The 17912-nt window shown below is 42.6% G+C and overlaps 1 protein-coding gene across 1 annotated transcript in view; it reads left to right on the forward strand.

The window, feature by feature from the left end:
* Nucleotides 1–17912, forward strand: part of large1 (LARGE xylosyl- and glucuronyltransferase 1) — a gene marked incomplete at both ends in the record, with an annotated part of 128979 nt that overhangs the window by 90996 nt on the left and 20071 nt on the right. The window contains 2 exons of the mRNA XM_083651639.1: nt 8217–8321; nt 14496–14608. Of these exons, the coding sequence (XP_083507765.1) occupies nt 8217–8321; nt 14496–14608 (218 nt within the window). The remainder of the gene's footprint in view (nt 1–8216; nt 8322–14495; nt 14609–17912) is intronic.

Here is a 17912-nt window from a genome sequence, read left to right on the forward strand (position 1 = left end):
TAGACTGATACCACACTGGTACTCTCATAATGTAACACATGCAGCCTCTGCAGTAGACTGATACCACACTGGTACTCTCATACTGTAACACATGCAGCCTCTGTAGTAGACTGATACCACACTGGCACTCTCATACTGTAACACATGCTGCCTCTGCAGTAGACTGATACCACACTGGTACTCTCATACTGTAACACATGCTGCCTCTGTAGTAGACTGATACCACACTGGTACTCTCATACTGTAACACATGCAGCCTCTGCAGTAGACTGATACCACACTGGTACTCTCATAATGTAACACATGCAGCCTCTGCAGTAGACTGATACCACACTGGTACTCTCATACTGTAACACATGCAGCCTCTGTAGTAGACTGATACCACACTGGTACTCTCATACTGTAACACATGCTGCCTCTGCAGTAGACTGATACCACACTGGTACTCTCATACTGTAACACATGCATGTAGTAGACTGATACCACACTGGTACTCTCATACTGTAACACATGCATGCAGTAGACTGATACCACACTGGTACTCTCATACTGTAACACATGCATGTAGTAGACTGATACCACACTGGTACTCTCATACTGTAACACATGCAGCCTCTGTAGTAGACTGATACCACACTGGTACTCTCATAATGTAACACATGCAGCCTCTGCAGTAGACTGATACCACACTGGTACTCTCATCATGTAACACATGCTGCCTCTGTAGTAGACTGATACCACACTGGTACTCTCATACTGTAACACATGCAGCCTCTGTAGTAGACTGATACCACACTGGTACTCTCATACTGTAACACATGCAGCCTCTGTAGTAGACTGATACCACACTGGTACTCTCATAATGTAACACATGCAGCCTCTGCAGTAGACTGATACCACACTGGTACTCTCATCATGTAACACATGCAGCCTCTGTAGTAGACTGATACCACACTGGTACTCTCATACTGTAACACATGCAGCCTCTGTAGTAGACTGATACCACACTGGTACTCTCATACTGTAACACATGCAGCCTCTGCAGTAGACTGATACCACACTGGTGCTCTCATACTGTAACACATGCAGCCTCTGCAGTAGACTGATACCACACTGGTACTCTCATACTGTAACACATGCAGCCTCTGCAGTAGACTGATACCACACTGGTACTCTCATACTGTAACACATGCAGCCTCTGTAGTAGACTGATACCACACTGGTACTCTCATACTGTAACACATGCAGCCTCTGTAGTAGACTGATACCACACTGGCACTCTCATACTGTAACACATGCAGCCTCTGCAGTAGACTGATACCACACTGGTACTCTCATACTGTAACACATGCAGCCTCTGTAGTAGACTGATACCACACTGGTACTCTCATAATGTAACACATGCAGCCTCTGCAGTAGACTGATACCACACTGGTACTCTCATACTGTAACACATGCAGCCTCTGTAGTAGACTGATACCACACTGGCACTCTCATACTGTAACACATGCAGCCTCTGCAGTAGACTGATACCACACTGGTACTCTCATAGTGTAACACATGCAGCCTCTGCAGTAGACTGATACCACACTGGTGCTCTCATACTGTAACACATGCAGCCTCTGTAGTAGACTGATACCACACTGGTACTCTCATACTGTAACACATGCATGTAGTAGACTGATACCACACTGGTACTCTCATAGTGTAACACATGCAGCCTCTGCAGTAGACTGATACCACACTGGTGCTCTCATACTGTAACACATGCAGCCTCTGTAGTAGACTGATACCACACTGGTACTCTCATACTGTAACACATGCAGCCTCTGTAGTAGACTGATACCACACTGGTACTCTCATCATGTAACACATGCAGCCTCTGTAGTAGACTGATACCACACTGGTACTCTCATACTGTAACACATGCAGCCTCTGTAGTAGACTGATACCACACTGGTGCTCTCATACTGTAACACATGCAGCCTCTGTAGTAGACTGATACCACACTGGTACTCTCATACTGTAACACATGCAGCCTCTGTAGTAGACTGATACCACACTGGTACTCTCATCATGTAACACATGCAGCCTCTGTAGTAGACTGATACCACACTGGTACTCTCATACTGTAACACATGCAGCCTCTGTAGTAGACTGATACCACACTGGTACTCTCATACTGTAACACATGCAGCCTCTGTAGTAGACTGATACCACACTGGTACTCTCATACTGTAACACATGCTGCCTCTGTAGTAGACTGATACCACACTGGTACTCTCATACTGTAACACATGCAGCCTCTGCAGTAGACTGATACCACACTGGTACTCTCATACTGTAACACATGCAGCCTCTGTAGTAGACTGATACCACACTGGTACTCTCATACTGTAACACATGCAGCCTCTGCAGTAGACTGATACCACACTGGTACTCTCATACTGTAACACATGCAGCCTCTGTAGTAGACTGATACCACACTGGTACTCTCATCATGTAACACATGCTGCCTCTGCAGTAGACTGATACCACACTGGTACTCTCATACTGTAACACATGCAGCCTACTCTTAGGAGACTCCCGTATCCCGTAGAGATGCGGAGATGACAACTTTTTGTGTTGAGTTGCAACTAAGACTAGCGCCAAACAATTCAATATCCTTTGTATTTCCAATTGTACTACTAAGTTCGATTTGTGATGAGTGAGGGGCTGTCTACTAAGTTCTTCCAATTGTACTTCCAATTACAATAACTGGGCTTACCCAATAGTAGTAACTAGCATTTCCCCATATTTAATAAACAACACAGTTGATTGACATTTAACCTCGCCTATTCCTAATGAATAATAGATACAATAGAACAAATCTGTTTTCTCTGGGCTTGAGAGGTGCAGAAGGACACCTGTGTGCGCGCTGCTTTGAGATCTCTGAAAGCGCGTGTCCTTACATGGGCGAACTACAATTCCCAACATGCAATTCATACATGGTCAACGACCAGTTGGCCATGTAGAGATGACTCAAGTCTCCCGTAGAGACGCATCCCGGGATTTGGATTTCCCCATACATTACAACTGTATGGGGGGCGAATTTTTACCTAACTCACCCATTTAGAGTAAAATAGACGATAGAAAAGACTATGTTTGGGCATGATTGTCAGGTCACCTGTCCAGTGATTGCGCAGCTTGCCAGTCATGGACCAATAGCAGGCTCTGTGGGAAACCTCTGGTCTTGTGCCGGTGTGCTAGAACCTCAAGATGGTGAAAGCCACAATCCCATACTTCAGGCTTCAATGCGCGAGTCTAAAAACCAGTGGCTGATGTCACGGTCACTCCATCCTTATTTTCTGTACGCTCTATGATCATGACATCATCACTTTCCATGATCCTCCACTGTCTGCTCTCCACAAAATGAATGACAGATGATGCTTTGGCAGTGCTGATCTCCCAGTCCCAGCATCTGCCCTTGAATTATGAACACTTAAGTGTATTGCGGCTTCCTGAGTGCATGAACCATCATCTACCACTTACTCAGCAGATCATGAAGCATCATCTACCTCTTACTCAGCACATCAGACCTTTGGTGACAGTAATGCTTTTTACTTGATCACTTGTTGGCCTTCCAGGACACCAGGGCTGCGCTCCAATTCTTTCCCTTGACCTCAGTGGAAAACGTCATGAGGTCAAGGAAAGCTGTGAAGGAGAATTCATAATGTTTCGTTGTGGGCTGAAACAGGCAAACGAGGATTTGAACATGTGGAATCTGAGCAAACATCTCCAAACCAGGACAGACAGCCATGGCACAGTAAACAAACATCTGTGTTTGTTGGAGAATGTTTGACTGGTGTGCCATGGGCTTTAGGAAGACACAGCCGTGATGCTGAGAGACTCCCACTGGCTACAGAAGTCTGCACTTCTACCTTTTCACGTCACACAGCTGACTAGTGTGTGCAGTGTGCACCTCACTGAGTGTCTGAAACACAGCTGACTAGTGTGTGCACGTCATGCTGATTTCAATGCTGAAATCCCTTTCCGGCTCAGTTGCTGAGAACAACTTATCTTTTCTATATGCTTAGCAAGCAAAACAACCAGTATCAATGACATATTACCATATTACCATATCCAAAATCTAAGACGATATATAGTCTTATACAGTGTTGGGGTAACTCATTACAAAAGTAACATATTACATGTAATATATTACTTTTAGCAGTAACTGAGTAATATAACTTATTACAAATAGGATTTCAGTAATATTATACCAGTTACTTTGTCAAGTAACACAAGTTACAAATTGAGTTAAAAAAAAATGTAATCAAAGCAAATATTTAAATAAAGATATAATATTTTATTAGGAAATAATAATTTCCTAATCAAACTGTGTGTTTCTATGCAAATAACCACTATAGATGACAATAACAAAGGAAAAGGATAACATTTAGAATTCTGGACAGTTTACACTGACTTCAAGACGGTTTACATTTCTTTTCGGGATGTTCCGGGGCGGCGATGTCATTCTGCTACTGCTGTTACTTTGGTGAAAGTAATGCAAAAGTAGTGTAGTAAGTAACGAGTTACTCTCTACACAGACAGTAATATTGTAAAGTAACTTATTACTTTCAACTGAAAGTAACTAGTATTATGTAGTATATTACATTTTGAAAGTAACTTGCCCAACACTGGTCTTATCACAATATTGATATACAGTAATATCGATATGTCCAGCACTAATTATACCTTTATTTATTTTTATTTTTTACTATTTCATACCATTTTTTGGCAACCATCAAATAGTAGATGCACATTGCCACACACTGTGGATTGTGTGTGGACAGAAACAGCGGTGGGAGGGAATCAACAAGCAGTCAATTCGGTCAACTTGTTCGACACAGAGCCAGGAGGAAAATAATCCCCTCTACGTGTCGTGCATTAAGCAGCCATTACCCGTTGTAAAATCAGTGTAAACCACGACCTCAAGGGCTGTATCATCAAATAAACACAGCAACAAATATTTCAATCGTTTATTGATAGCAAAAAGCCAAATTATCCTTCCGCCAAGAAATATAGTTCTTCACAGTAGGCTACAGCTACAGTGTCACGCACGCAGCATCAAAGTGGAATATGTAAGGCATAATCAACGACTAGGTGTACGTTATACGATTTTAATGCACGACGTGGAGGCAAATAACCGATAATCGCGGAGGTGGTTGCGTCTGCGAAGTGCATTAAAATCGTATAGCGCACACATAGGAGTTGATTATCCTGCTTATATATATGGTCATTTGCCAACAATATAAAGTAAAAGCATTTCAATCATGAGAGACCAGTGGGTAAAATTTGACAAGCAAGCTTTATTCACAAATAGCATGGCAACTAATTTTGGCGTAATGACTCTGTGGTAAGATGACCCTCTTCTTGTGGTGAGAGAGGATTCTTCAGGAGTCAAGACGTTGGTGGTGGACTGGGGAGGTGGCTGGGGCGAAACACAGCTCCAGAGAAGACGATCGGCCCAGGTACGGCCACCACTAAGGTGAACGGCCAGGAAGAGGCTGATGACGCGCTGACCATGGCTATATATACTGCCACGTCATAGGCTCAGCAGCGACGTCATAGCGGACGTCATATTGACAGGGGCTGATTGGCTATTGAGGATGGAGTCATGAGTCACGAGACACACGTCATAACAGATGTCACACTTGACTTATGTTGAGAGCTGATAGCTATTGTGATATGAGGTAACGTGACTGGTCTCCATCGAGACCAACATTTGTGAATTTTTGGTGCACGTTTAGCAATCCAAATCTTGTTGTTGGAGTATTGGCCTTGGCGGAGGTCTGAGCTCTCCACGAGGCGCTTCTGTTTTTTCATGGTGATATTTTGTCATGGTGATGTTTGTCTTCTTTCTGTTGAAATGGAGCAGAGCTCTATTGATTCTCTTACCTTTCTTATAGGCTTCACAGTCAGTTGCCCATCTGTTTTTTTCTCTCTCTCTCATCATGGATGTCTCTCTCTCTCTCTCTCTCTCTCTATCTGTCTCTCTCATCATGGATGTCTCTCTCTCTCTCTCTCTCTCTCTCTCTCTCTCTATCTGTCTCTCTCATCATGGATGTCTCTCTCCCTCCCCCCCCCTCTCTCTCTCTCATCATGGATGTAGTTTCAATTGAGAGCTTTTGCTCTCCAAAAAGATCAGGTACGATCAAACCCAACCTCCGGTTCTGAAAAATTAAGCAAATGGAAAGGACGTACGAAAAACTGCAGTTCCTCGAATGGCCACTTGAAGCTGACTGTGAAAGCAAGGCATTCCCCGACCCCCGTGTTAAAATGCCCGACTTCATAGCAGAAATACATAACATACATAATGTTTACAGCCTGGTCTCTATAGCTAATTTCACTGTTGATGAGAGTACAGTATATGACTCAGCCGTTATGCAGGCTGCAGAGAGAGGTCCCATTGTATGGAAGTCAATGGACAAATGAGCCTACTTCTCACTTTCCTAATGAGTTGATGGTCTCAATCGCTAGTTTCAAGTCTTCTTCAATACAGCCTGATGTTCATTTAGTAAATGATGGTCCCATGTAGACTCAAATAGATGATAAATCAGAATATGCTTTGGGGTGTGATTGACAGGTTGGCTGTTCAGTTATCGCTTAGCTTCCCGATCACGGCTCAATAGCACTGTCTGGCAAGAGTCCACAAACCAATGGGTTACATCAAGGTGACTATGTCCATATTTATACAGTCTATACAGTATATACAGTCTATGGTTACAATATGAACTGGAAGCTTGATACCCACGAATTGTATGTCTGCATTGTAACATTCTTCACACCAGCGTCTACACCGAGGTTTGATTGAGTTAATATAGACACTGCTTTGACTAACACTGATCAAACAGACGCAGAACTACTTCCAAAGTGTCTCCCAGTTAAAAGAAGCTGGCTTTTGTTTTGGACGTCTCTCTAATTGTCCCACTCCGTGGTCACCTTGCTAGCAGAGTGCTGCTCTGTGTTTTGCAGGCTTTGTTAAAGGGCTGCCTGCTCCGCACTGCCTGCTCCAATAAGCTCTCATTAATCTTCCTTACAGCCTTCATTAAGCTGCCACCAGCCACCAGCCCTTCCCTCTCTCCAGGCTCCTATCTCCTCCAGCTTTATCTCTGGCCAGCCCGCCTGCCCCAAAGCCTGCATACATCCCCTCCTCTCATCCCTTCATCTCCTGGATCTCTCCATTCTTTTCCTCTACGCTTTTATACGTCTGTCTAGCGGCTCAACAACTTAAAATGCATGGTGAACTGAGTGGGTCTCACGGAGCGCTTACGGAATTCAATTTGCACCGTTTCTCTCAGCTTTACTGGTGGCAGTAGCTAGCGTGCTGCGGAGCTACCGAGGCGGCAGTGAAAGTTCCTTCCAGTTTGGAGTTGACTCAGGCATAAAAGCCCCACTTTAGGAGGGGATTAGGTTCCTCCTGGCGCTGTGTCGATCCCCTCCCACCTCTGTTTCTGTGGCCATGTGCATCTACTATTTGATGCTTGTCCAAAAATGCTATGAATTTTGAGTTTGCAGGTTCTCCCCGTGCCCCCTGGGGGGTTTCCTTCATATAGGAACCCCTTCACCAAAACATGCAATATCCTGGTCGCTGATGTGGTGCCTCCTCTGGTCGTTAGGGGCACCTGTTCGGAGGGAGGGGAACTCGTTGGAATAGCGTGATCCTCCCACGTGCTATGTCCTACCGGTGAAGCTTACCCTGTCAGGTGAAAAGAAGCGGCTGGCTAACTGCCCATGTCTCGGAGGAAGCATGGAGCCAGTTTCGGCTCTCCCCAGATTGGCAGAGGGTGGAGCAGCAACCAGGATAAATACATTTAAATTACGGTAGTACTAATGGGAGATAAAAATGGGATAAAAAAATCGGGGGGACAAAATATATATATAAAAATAAAAAATAAATGCTATGAAATGGTTTAATAAAAAGTAAAGGTATAATTCAGGGCTATGCAACTGGCGGCCCGTGGGCCAAATCCGGCTCACCAATCAAGTCAAACCGACCCGCGGATGAGTAAAAAAAAACAAAAAAAACAATTAAATTAAATGTACTTATTACAGCCAAATGGTTGTGATGAATCCAGTAATGAGGTTGTGTTGGTTCAGGTCAGCAGGTTGCTGGGTCTGGTGGAGATGGAGAACCAGACTGACTGGTAGCTTGTGTTTGTTTGTTTGTTCAGGTCAGCAGGTGCTGGGTCTGGTGGAGAACCAGAGTGACTGGTACCTGGGGAACCTGTGGAAGAACCATCGGCCTTGGCCGGCCCTGGGCAGGGGCTTCAACACAGGTACATCATTCAACACTTATGATAGTGTGGTGTGTGCTTTACATCATGTCACTGTTAATGGTGACACTTTGGACAACTCATGGCGTCGTCGTTTCAAAACGTATTAATTCGGTCATTTGATTTTGATTCCTGCCTTCCATTTTCTCTCCCAGTTGTACTTGGCAAATTCCCCTGAACTAAAGTGTTACTCGTCCCATTTCTCTTAATTGCAGCCACATTTCCCTTCCTTGCGTCTTTTCCTTGTCTTACTCCCTCCCACCGAGGAAACCATGTGAGGACAGAGGAAACAAGGAAAGGGAACAAGTCACCCGCCCGACCAGAGGAGGCACTAGTGCAGCGACCAGGACACATATCCTCAATTCAGCTTCCCACCCGCAGATACACCCAATTCTGCCTGTATGGACGCCCGACCAAGCCGGAGGCAACATGGGGGCTCGAACCTGCGACCCTCATGTTGGTAGGCAGTAGGGCTGTCAATCTTCCTCGATAATCCAATTCGATGTTCAGTGCTTTATTATTTTAATATTCGATTTTTATATACATTTTTTATTTGACCTATAGGCTTATATAAAGCCTAATAATCAGCATGTTGTTGTTATGTGCCGTTCTGTCCACTAGAGGCAGTCCAACCACTCAAATGTCCTGTTGTAACATTGACCATTGAATAAGATTACCGTACACGAGAAGATGATAGTAAACTTACTATTAAACTCGTTTATGAAATGTGCGGTGACTGACTGTCACATCCACCTGTGGTCAAGGCCATCTTTTCTTCACTGATCACTTGTCTGATGTTACTGAGCCCAACTCAACCCAGCAAACTCACGTGAGCTCAAAATAAAAGCGCTAATGTATTACTGCATGACTCACTGCGGGTTCAAATGTACTACTTTTTGAAGACACATCATGTTAATTTAAAACAGGTTTCTATGCAAATGTTTTCTTTATTTCCTCTTTGGTACTTGGGGTATTATTATTTAATATCAATGGGTATTTCAGATCACACACAAAAACGTTGCATTGGTACTTTTATTTTGACAGTTGTAACGGGAATTTTGCGTTCTATTCTGGCTGACTTGACAACTGTCTGCAAACGGCTTTTCGCGTGTTGTATTTGATGTCATTGAGTCTTCCAGTCGTCCCTGTATTATTCACGTGTGCCTCGGTATCATAAATATCTCTTATATGAAGAATGACTCGCTATTTGACTGCTTTTGCCTCGTTGCCTCATAGTTTTTCATTGGTTATTGACGGGATCCACATATACACGGGAGTTGATGCGGGGGTAATTAATGAATATGCGCAATGTTAATAGCAGGCACTGAACACACAATTCACTTGTGCCATGAAGCTGTATTGGGCTACTTGAATGCACCTATTGTCTCCCGCTGCAGAGAGATCTGGTAAGTCAGACTACTGCAACGTTAATGCACCGCGTGCTCATGAGTTATATTGTGATTCCAGACTCAGAAAACGTTTAATAGTTCATCACGTGACAACATGATTTGTTCTCACATGCTGGTTAGCCAAGGCGAGATGGACAAGATTCGCCGTATAAAAAACAATCATAATCATAATAATAATAATAACCAATTTAAAGAATAATTGTATTAATATTTATTAAAATCAAATTATATTTTAATATGGAAATTAGTTTCAACAGCCCTAGTAGGCAGCGAATCTACCACTGCACTATACCCGGACACCCTATACTAGGAAAGCTTTCAATTGCTTTCTGAGGCTTGCCCCATTTGAGTTTACCTCTAAGCTCTCCACATTTCAAAGCTTGACAGGAGCACGTTGTGTAAGGGAGGTTATTTCATGCAGGAATGGATGAAATATGTAGGAAGCCTTGTTAGAAGTTGTGTGGGGGGAAATCAGAAAGGAGCAGCGTATGATTTCACAGAAAGCCTCGGAGCGGCTGATAGGGAGATTGATAGGATTCTATAATACCTTGTTATTATTTTCTCCTGCCTTTTTTTTCCACCATCAAATCCGGCAAGTATTTTCCTCCAGGAGACCATCTCACTATACAGGTGTGAGCCAGAGAGGCTGAGGATAATCTGTTTTTTTTTTTTTTTTTCCCCAATTTTTATAGAAGATACAAACAAGACAAACAGGCTCAGACACAGGAAAAGAAAGAAAAAAAATACATCATCAACATTCATCATTACAACTTGGTGCTATCAGCCGCACAAGGTGCTTATGTGCTTGCAAGAGACAATGTGCATGATATCCCACACAAGGGGTCCAGGAGACACCACCCCCTAACCTCAGTCACTTATCATTCTTAACCTCGTCAAAGCAGGCCAAAAACGGCTCCCAGACAGTTGAGAACCTTTTGAACGAGTTGGTTCTCAGGGACCTGAGTCTCTCCATCTGTATTACAGAAATCATGCCCATCAGCCACACCTAAAAAGAAGGTGAAGAGGAGGACTTCTATTCCTTCAGAATAAGTATTTTTGCAACAGTTGTCCCCAGTGTCAGAGATTGTTGCACAGCTGTAGGGAAGTTCAGAGAGGACTCCGAGCAGCCGAAGATGGCGAGTTCTGCCTCCGGCTGCAGGGTTATTTTGTAGGACTTGGAGTACCAGTCAAATATTTTGGCCCAGAATCCGCATAGTGAGGGGCAGAACCAAAAAGCATGAGACAGTGTGCCCTCTGAGACCCGACACCTATCACCTAGTGGTGAGATAATCTGTTTATTGACTGGAACCCAAAACAAACACTTTTCTTTATGTCCTGGTGAGTTTCACTGCAGACTTACAGGGGCTTTTCAAAAGAGACCACACAGCCACAGAGATGGGTACATAAGTACAAATACTTTGTTACTGTACTTAAATAGCATTTTCAGGTATCTGCATTTACTTTTTACGTTTACTCCCTACATTGTAACACAAATATTTGTACTTTCTACTCCTTACATTTTCAAAACAGGCTGGTTACTGTAGTTTTAATGCACGACAGACAAAAACGATGTCACATTGTTTGTCTCTCTCGTCTCACGCTCTCCCAGCTTTCAAGCATTAAGTGCACCTTTTTTATGGAAGAACCCTATCGCACAAATGATTAATCAAAGTATAGTCTTTATACATCTTAAAACACGTTTGGGGGGGTTTAATACTCTTTGAATGATATGAATATGACGTGAGGTTCAGGTAGCTGTAGTGGCTTTAACAAATCAGCCACTGTTTGAGCGGGGTTGACGACACGCAATCCAGAAACAAGAAGCCACCGCAGGTCAAAGTTACTGTTTAACAAAGGAATTTATTAACAAAAGATTTAAACAAGAATACGGCTCGCTTTTGCCTTCAAAACAACAAAGTCATCAATAATTCAGGTCTATAGTAGGGCTGGGTATTGGCAAGGATCTCACGATACGATACGTATCACGATACTTGGATCACGATACGATTGTATCACGATATATTGCGATATTCTACAGAATTTACTCAAAATTAAATAATAGAGCTAAAGATACAACACACTGTGTACCACCCAGGTAGTGTAATAATATGTACATCACTTTATACTGATAAGTTAGTGGACAAATTTAGTCAAAACTACTGAGTGTTGAGTGTTACTGAACGCATCGATATGGGAAATATGGCCATGGCCTGCACATTTATTTATTTATTTATTTTTATATCGCGATACTTGGCGTCCAAGTATCGATACAGTATCGGGAAATAAAATATCGCGATATATTGCCGTATCGATTATATTGCCCAGCCCTAGTCTATAGTTTGCAGTCCGCTCCCCAGTCTCACCAGGCATTCTTTTTTCCCCAGGTGAAATTAGTCCCCTTAATTAAAGGATCCTACGTGGCTCTGTAATAACAGAGATGACCCAAAGATGGAGCCAGACATAAATAGACCCACAGCAATCATAATTATCCATATCATATCAATTTTGCCTGCTTTGCATCACCTAGCCTATATAAAACAATAAATATTTTTTCTTTCAAAATTCCATACATTAAACTCAGTTCCCGCCCATACATATCCCTATAACATAAATCATAATTCAATAGATTATAACGGCTCCAACAGTAGCTTTGCACAAAAAACAGCCGGTAGAAGTACTTTTTTTACTTTATTACATTTCAGAGCCTGTACATTTTTACTTTTACTTGAATAAACAAGTTGAATCGGTATTTCTACTTTTACCAGTTTTTTTTTTCACAAGTACTGTAACTGTGCTTCTACTTAAGTAAGGATTGTGTGTACTTTTCCCATCTCTGCCAGTCGAATACTCCCCAAACAAGACCCTGGTAAAGGTCCAGTGTATTCTCCTGCGGCCCGCCCATAAACTGGCCGCCTGTGACTCAACAGGGCCTTCAGATTTCAGAGATGGAATGATATGTTGTGCCTTGGCCACAGACGGCATGGCTTTATAGCCAATGCATTACACAGAAACGCTCCCAACTGAGCTTTGTGGGAACAGATGGGGCACAGCAGGGTGTTCAGGATGCTGTGTTTGTTCACCCTGTCTTTCCCTCCCTAAATTGGCCCGTTGATTGTATTTGTAGCAGCCAGGAGGATGTCTTTTATTAGCAAGGGGACTGGGAAGGACTCGGCCACCACAAATATAAAGGAAGGTTTTTATGGGGGGTGAGTAACATTTTAGTGGACTGAAACGAAAACAACTAGGGCCCTATCTTCGCAATGTGCGCAATGCAAATTGGGGGCGGACACACAAGTTATGATTGTACTGAGCAGCCACATGCCAAAGCAGGCGTTTCAGCACTAAAATGTGGGGATAGATGGCATTATCATATCGTCAGCAGCGCGCAATTACTTTGCGCTAAGAGCTTTGAAAAGGACCTCTTAAGCGCTAAAACACACTCGCTGCGCTTGAGCGCACCATAATCTCCGCGCAGCACAGAAACGTCATTACGCACGGACGTGCCACCCCAGGACATCAAATTCTGCTGCTAAAATCGGGGTAACCAGCAGATTATTCGGTGAGGCAATCAACTATAATTCACTGAGAAACTTGTATCACATTGCAAGGAGGGGTTATGGTAAATGAATTGAGAAAACTTCTACATTGTAGCCTACTTTGCAATAGGCTATTCACCTTCACCATGCTATCCCATAACCCGGAGGGTCGTTGGCACCACAGCCGATCTGTCACAAGCTCTCTCCATCTCTCTCTGTCCTCGGCACGAGTCGAGTTTTAATTGAGTCCACCGTAAATCCTCCAATCTTTTCTTTTGTCTCCGCCGTTTACCCGCTGCAAACACATTTCTAATGTCCCACCCCCAGTCAACAAAATAAACCGAATTGCATCAAGACTCAGATGTTTTTAACAGGTATATGATGCGATGGTGTCATTATGAGATAGGGATAATATATACAGTCAATAGGCCTACACCTATCCAAATTACGCATGGGGAGAATTACAACATGCCTCACGCAAACTGTATTACAGGGACTGCTTTGGCCAAGCTTTGCCAGCTTGAAGTACAGACTTGTAGGTGGAACCAACTCGTGTGTTTTACTTTGACTGATTGAGACTGGGATGTCTGCATGACTGTGAGTCAACTGCCTTCACAAAGTGTTGTGTTTCTATTGTAAACTTCTTAAATTTTGCCCTTGACAAATAAAATATCCCCCATATTAGAATACAAACATAAAAACCCATACTCAAACTAATAAAAAACTAAACTAAACTAAAAACATTTTTAAGCAAATAAAAACTAAACCGAAATGAGCAAACCCACTCTGGAAACTAACTGAAAATAAAATATATTGAAAAAATAAATAGATAGATGAATAAATAAATATATATATATATATATATATATATATATATATACACAGTATATATATATATATATATATATATATATGCCACCAGAATTTAGGGTTTCCTTCATTTCTTGGAGGAATTCCAAATGTTTCCTGAGTCAGTGAGATCCTTGTCTTTAACCTTCAGCCTAATGTTACAGCTTTATCACCAAAACACAAGGTCACCATACAGCCTGACCACACCAATTTATCACCTCTGCGCCCAGCAGACAGCAAGATGGTAATCTGTGTGTAATCTGTGTGGGTTTGTGTGGATGTGTGCGTTCGTGTGCGTTTGTGTGCGTGTGTGTGTGTGCGTGCGTGCGTGCGTGTGTGTGTGGGTGTGTGCGTGTGCATGTGTGTGTGTGTGTGTGTGGTAGGTGTGATTTTGCTGCTCCTGGACCGGCTGAGGAAGCTGCGATGGGAGCAGATGTGGAGGCTGACTGCGGAGAGGGAGCTAATGAGCATGCTGTCTACCTCCTTGGCAGACCAGGTAGCACACACGCACACAGGCACGCACGCACATGCACACACACACACGTGCACGTATACCAGTCCTCAAGGTCATAAATAGGTCTTGTGGTAAATTACATTAGGTCCCACCTCTAACATAGTAACGGCATATAATGACGCCCTGACATAGGTGTCATTTACGCAGGGGATGCTAGGGACATTTTTATTTGAACCTTTATTTATACAGGGGGAGTCTCACTGGGAACAATGCTCTCCTCCTCAGGAGCGCCCTGTTCACATTCACACACACACACACACTCACACCTGGAAGCTGCCCTGTACAACCACAGTCTGATCTGCTGGCAACTGAGCAGCTCCACTGGAGCGGTTGGGGTTAAGGGCCTTGCTCAAGCGCACCTCAGTGGTGGGAATGAGCGCTGCACGTCTCCACCACTTTTTTTGAAATGGCCAATTTTGTCCCATTCACTTTTTAAACGCATCATTTGAATTAAAAAAAAAACGTGCACCAATAAAGGTTAATATGTCACTTTTATTTTTAACTTTAATATAATGGCTTTTAAATCATTTTGATTAACGACTGATATGGAGAATGGCGCCTCTATCATTCCCACTCTGTACCCTAAATGCCTATTTCCTGCAGCATGTAAACTTTGAGGCTCCGTCCCGGAGCATGTCAAAGTTGCCTGAATGTAACTCCATTTCCTGCTGCAGCTCCTTCATATTAAAAGCTTTCCGGTGACAGGTCACATTTATTATGAAGAACGTATCGGAAGTGAAACACATTTGTTGCTTGCTGGCTTGATTAGTCACGCGTTTGGCGACTTGTTTCAATAAATGTTGAACACAGTCGACACAACAACATTTGGAGATATTGGAGCTACCCCCAACCCCCCAGTGAATCAGTTATAAACACTGCAGAGAGGGAAGAAAAGTAGAGAGTACAAGCAGACACAGTAAAGGAAGGCTGATTTCAGAACGTACAAACAGGGAAGTGTAGCATTTATTATTAGCTGTTGCTGCTGCTCAGCAGATTACTACATGTTGGGACTTTAACTAAGAAATGAGAACGCTTTGTGAAGGTTTATTTGCACACTAAGAAAACATACATTGCAAATATAGAATAAACAAATGTGCATTTTCAAAAAAAGTAACATTATTGCCACTTTTTCAATTGACATGGTGTTGCAGCTGTGGATGTGATGCACGACTAATTACTTGTGCGGTCGATGTTGTGCGTTTTATGTTGTAGTAGCCTAGTCTATGCCCTTTTGATGCACCGTTATGCATTTGTTTCTCATTATTATTATATTATTATTATATTATATTATTACTATTCTGACCTCATATCCCATTACATTGCCTAAAATCACATATGAAGGGGGGGTGTTATAATCTCCTATCCCAAATAAATGAAACCTGTTGATTTTCTTCTGCTTCCGCTGCAAAGGCAGAGGTGTGAATTTCATGTCACGCTGCACACTGAGTGTTAAATGGTGCAGGCGGTGACCTATAGAAAACATCTGGTGAACGTACAGTAAAGCACGGTGTTGACTCATTCTAGGTGACCCCATGTTGTTTGACCTTGATATGTTGAAGACCGTTTAAAACGTGTTTTTCACCTGAGTTCTTACAGTACTGTATGTCCCCACCACTTTCAACACAAACGTGACACCCGTGCATCCCCGACAAAGGCTCTCCATTTCCGAAGAGAAGTGCCAAAGTCACACCTTCTTCCAGGTTCGGCATGGGAGATTTCATTCCCCATTCATTTTTATGCTTCTGCCGGCGGTAGCCAGGCCGGAGGCATTATGGTTTCGGGTTGTCCATACGTCCGTCCGTATGTCCATCCGATGTATCTCAGGAACGCCTTGACGGAATTTCTTCAAATTTGGCTCACGTCCACTGGGACTCAAGGATGAACTGATTAGATATTGGTGGTCAAATGTCAAAGTTCAAGGTCACTGTGAGCTCACGACCGCCATTTTCAAGCTTGTTAACGCGATATCTAGTAAAATGTTTATAAAACCAATTTTACTTAGTCAAACCCAAGCGATTCAGCTATATTTAGAATCAGGAGAGACCACAGAACAAAAAAACAAAAAAAGAACAACAATAGACAAAAAAGAGAAAAACAACAAAAATATGTTCAAAAATGTGAAATGTTCTGTGGTCTCTTCTGATTCTAAATATAGCTGAATTGCTTGGTTTGACCAAGTAAAACTCTTTTTTATGAGGATTTTACAAAATGTCTATGGAAAAATGAATGGGGAATGAAATCGTAGGTCCCGTGCCAAACGTGGAAGAGGGTGCGACTTTGCCAATCAATTCCGAGCTCATCTAGATGAGAGGCACGTTTATGAGATGAACCTAAACCTTCATTAAATAAAGTCCCGTGAAGTATGCAGTTTGGAAATTGAATAGGGCTTTTTAGAAATCATTTCACTATTCCATCTGCCTTCCGCTGTATCGCCTCCTCCAATGGAATGTCAGCCCTCTTTATCACCGCATTCATTATGTGGCTGTACTGTACAGCTGTTACGGCTCCCATTAGGAAGCCAGGAACTTTTCGCTTTGTGAACGCACACAGATCTCAGTGGCTCTGAAACATTTGCTTGAAGCCAGGTTTTCTTGACAAGTGTGATTACATATGAGCTAGGAGTGAAGCATCTAACATATGTTTACATATGAGCTAGGAGTGAAGCCTCTAACATCTGTTTACATATGAGCTAGGAGTGAAGCCTCTAACATCTGTTTACATATGAGCTAGGAGTGAAGCCTCTAACATCTGTTTACATATGAGCTAGGAGTGAAGCCTCTAACATCTGTTTACATATGAGCTAGGAGTGAAGCCTCTAACATCTGTTTACATATGAGCTAGGAGTCTGTCCCTAACATCTGTAGTCATGTGGAGCACTTAAAAGACAGAAGAAGAGTCATTGCTGCTCCTAGTCAAAGGCTGCAGAAGAAACTGGCCTCATATTAGTTGTCTGGACAGAATATATTACCGTATTACAGTATTTTAATTAAGTAAAGTCTAATACAGAATTTGCCAATCTAATAATATCCTTCCCAGCATCTCATGAGATAAAATGGTAAAGAGATGGTAAAATTATACAGAGAATGCACAGGTCCTTTTAAAAAGCCAGAAAAATCACATTATAATTAATACATTCCCTCCCCCTTTCCCTCTGTCTCTCTCTATCATATGATTGTTCAATCATGTTGTTATTATTACTACTGTAATTGTTATTGTTGTGTCAGCTAGATTTAGCTAGACATATTCTCTGTGAAGTCCATGCTTGTGAATTAGGGCTATACAAATA

This window comes from Poromitra crassiceps (assembly GCF_964638095.1).
Source record: "Poromitra crassiceps genome assembly, chromosome: 2".
NCBI lineage: Eukaryota > Metazoa > Chordata > Actinopteri > Beryciformes > Melamphaidae > Poromitra > Poromitra crassiceps.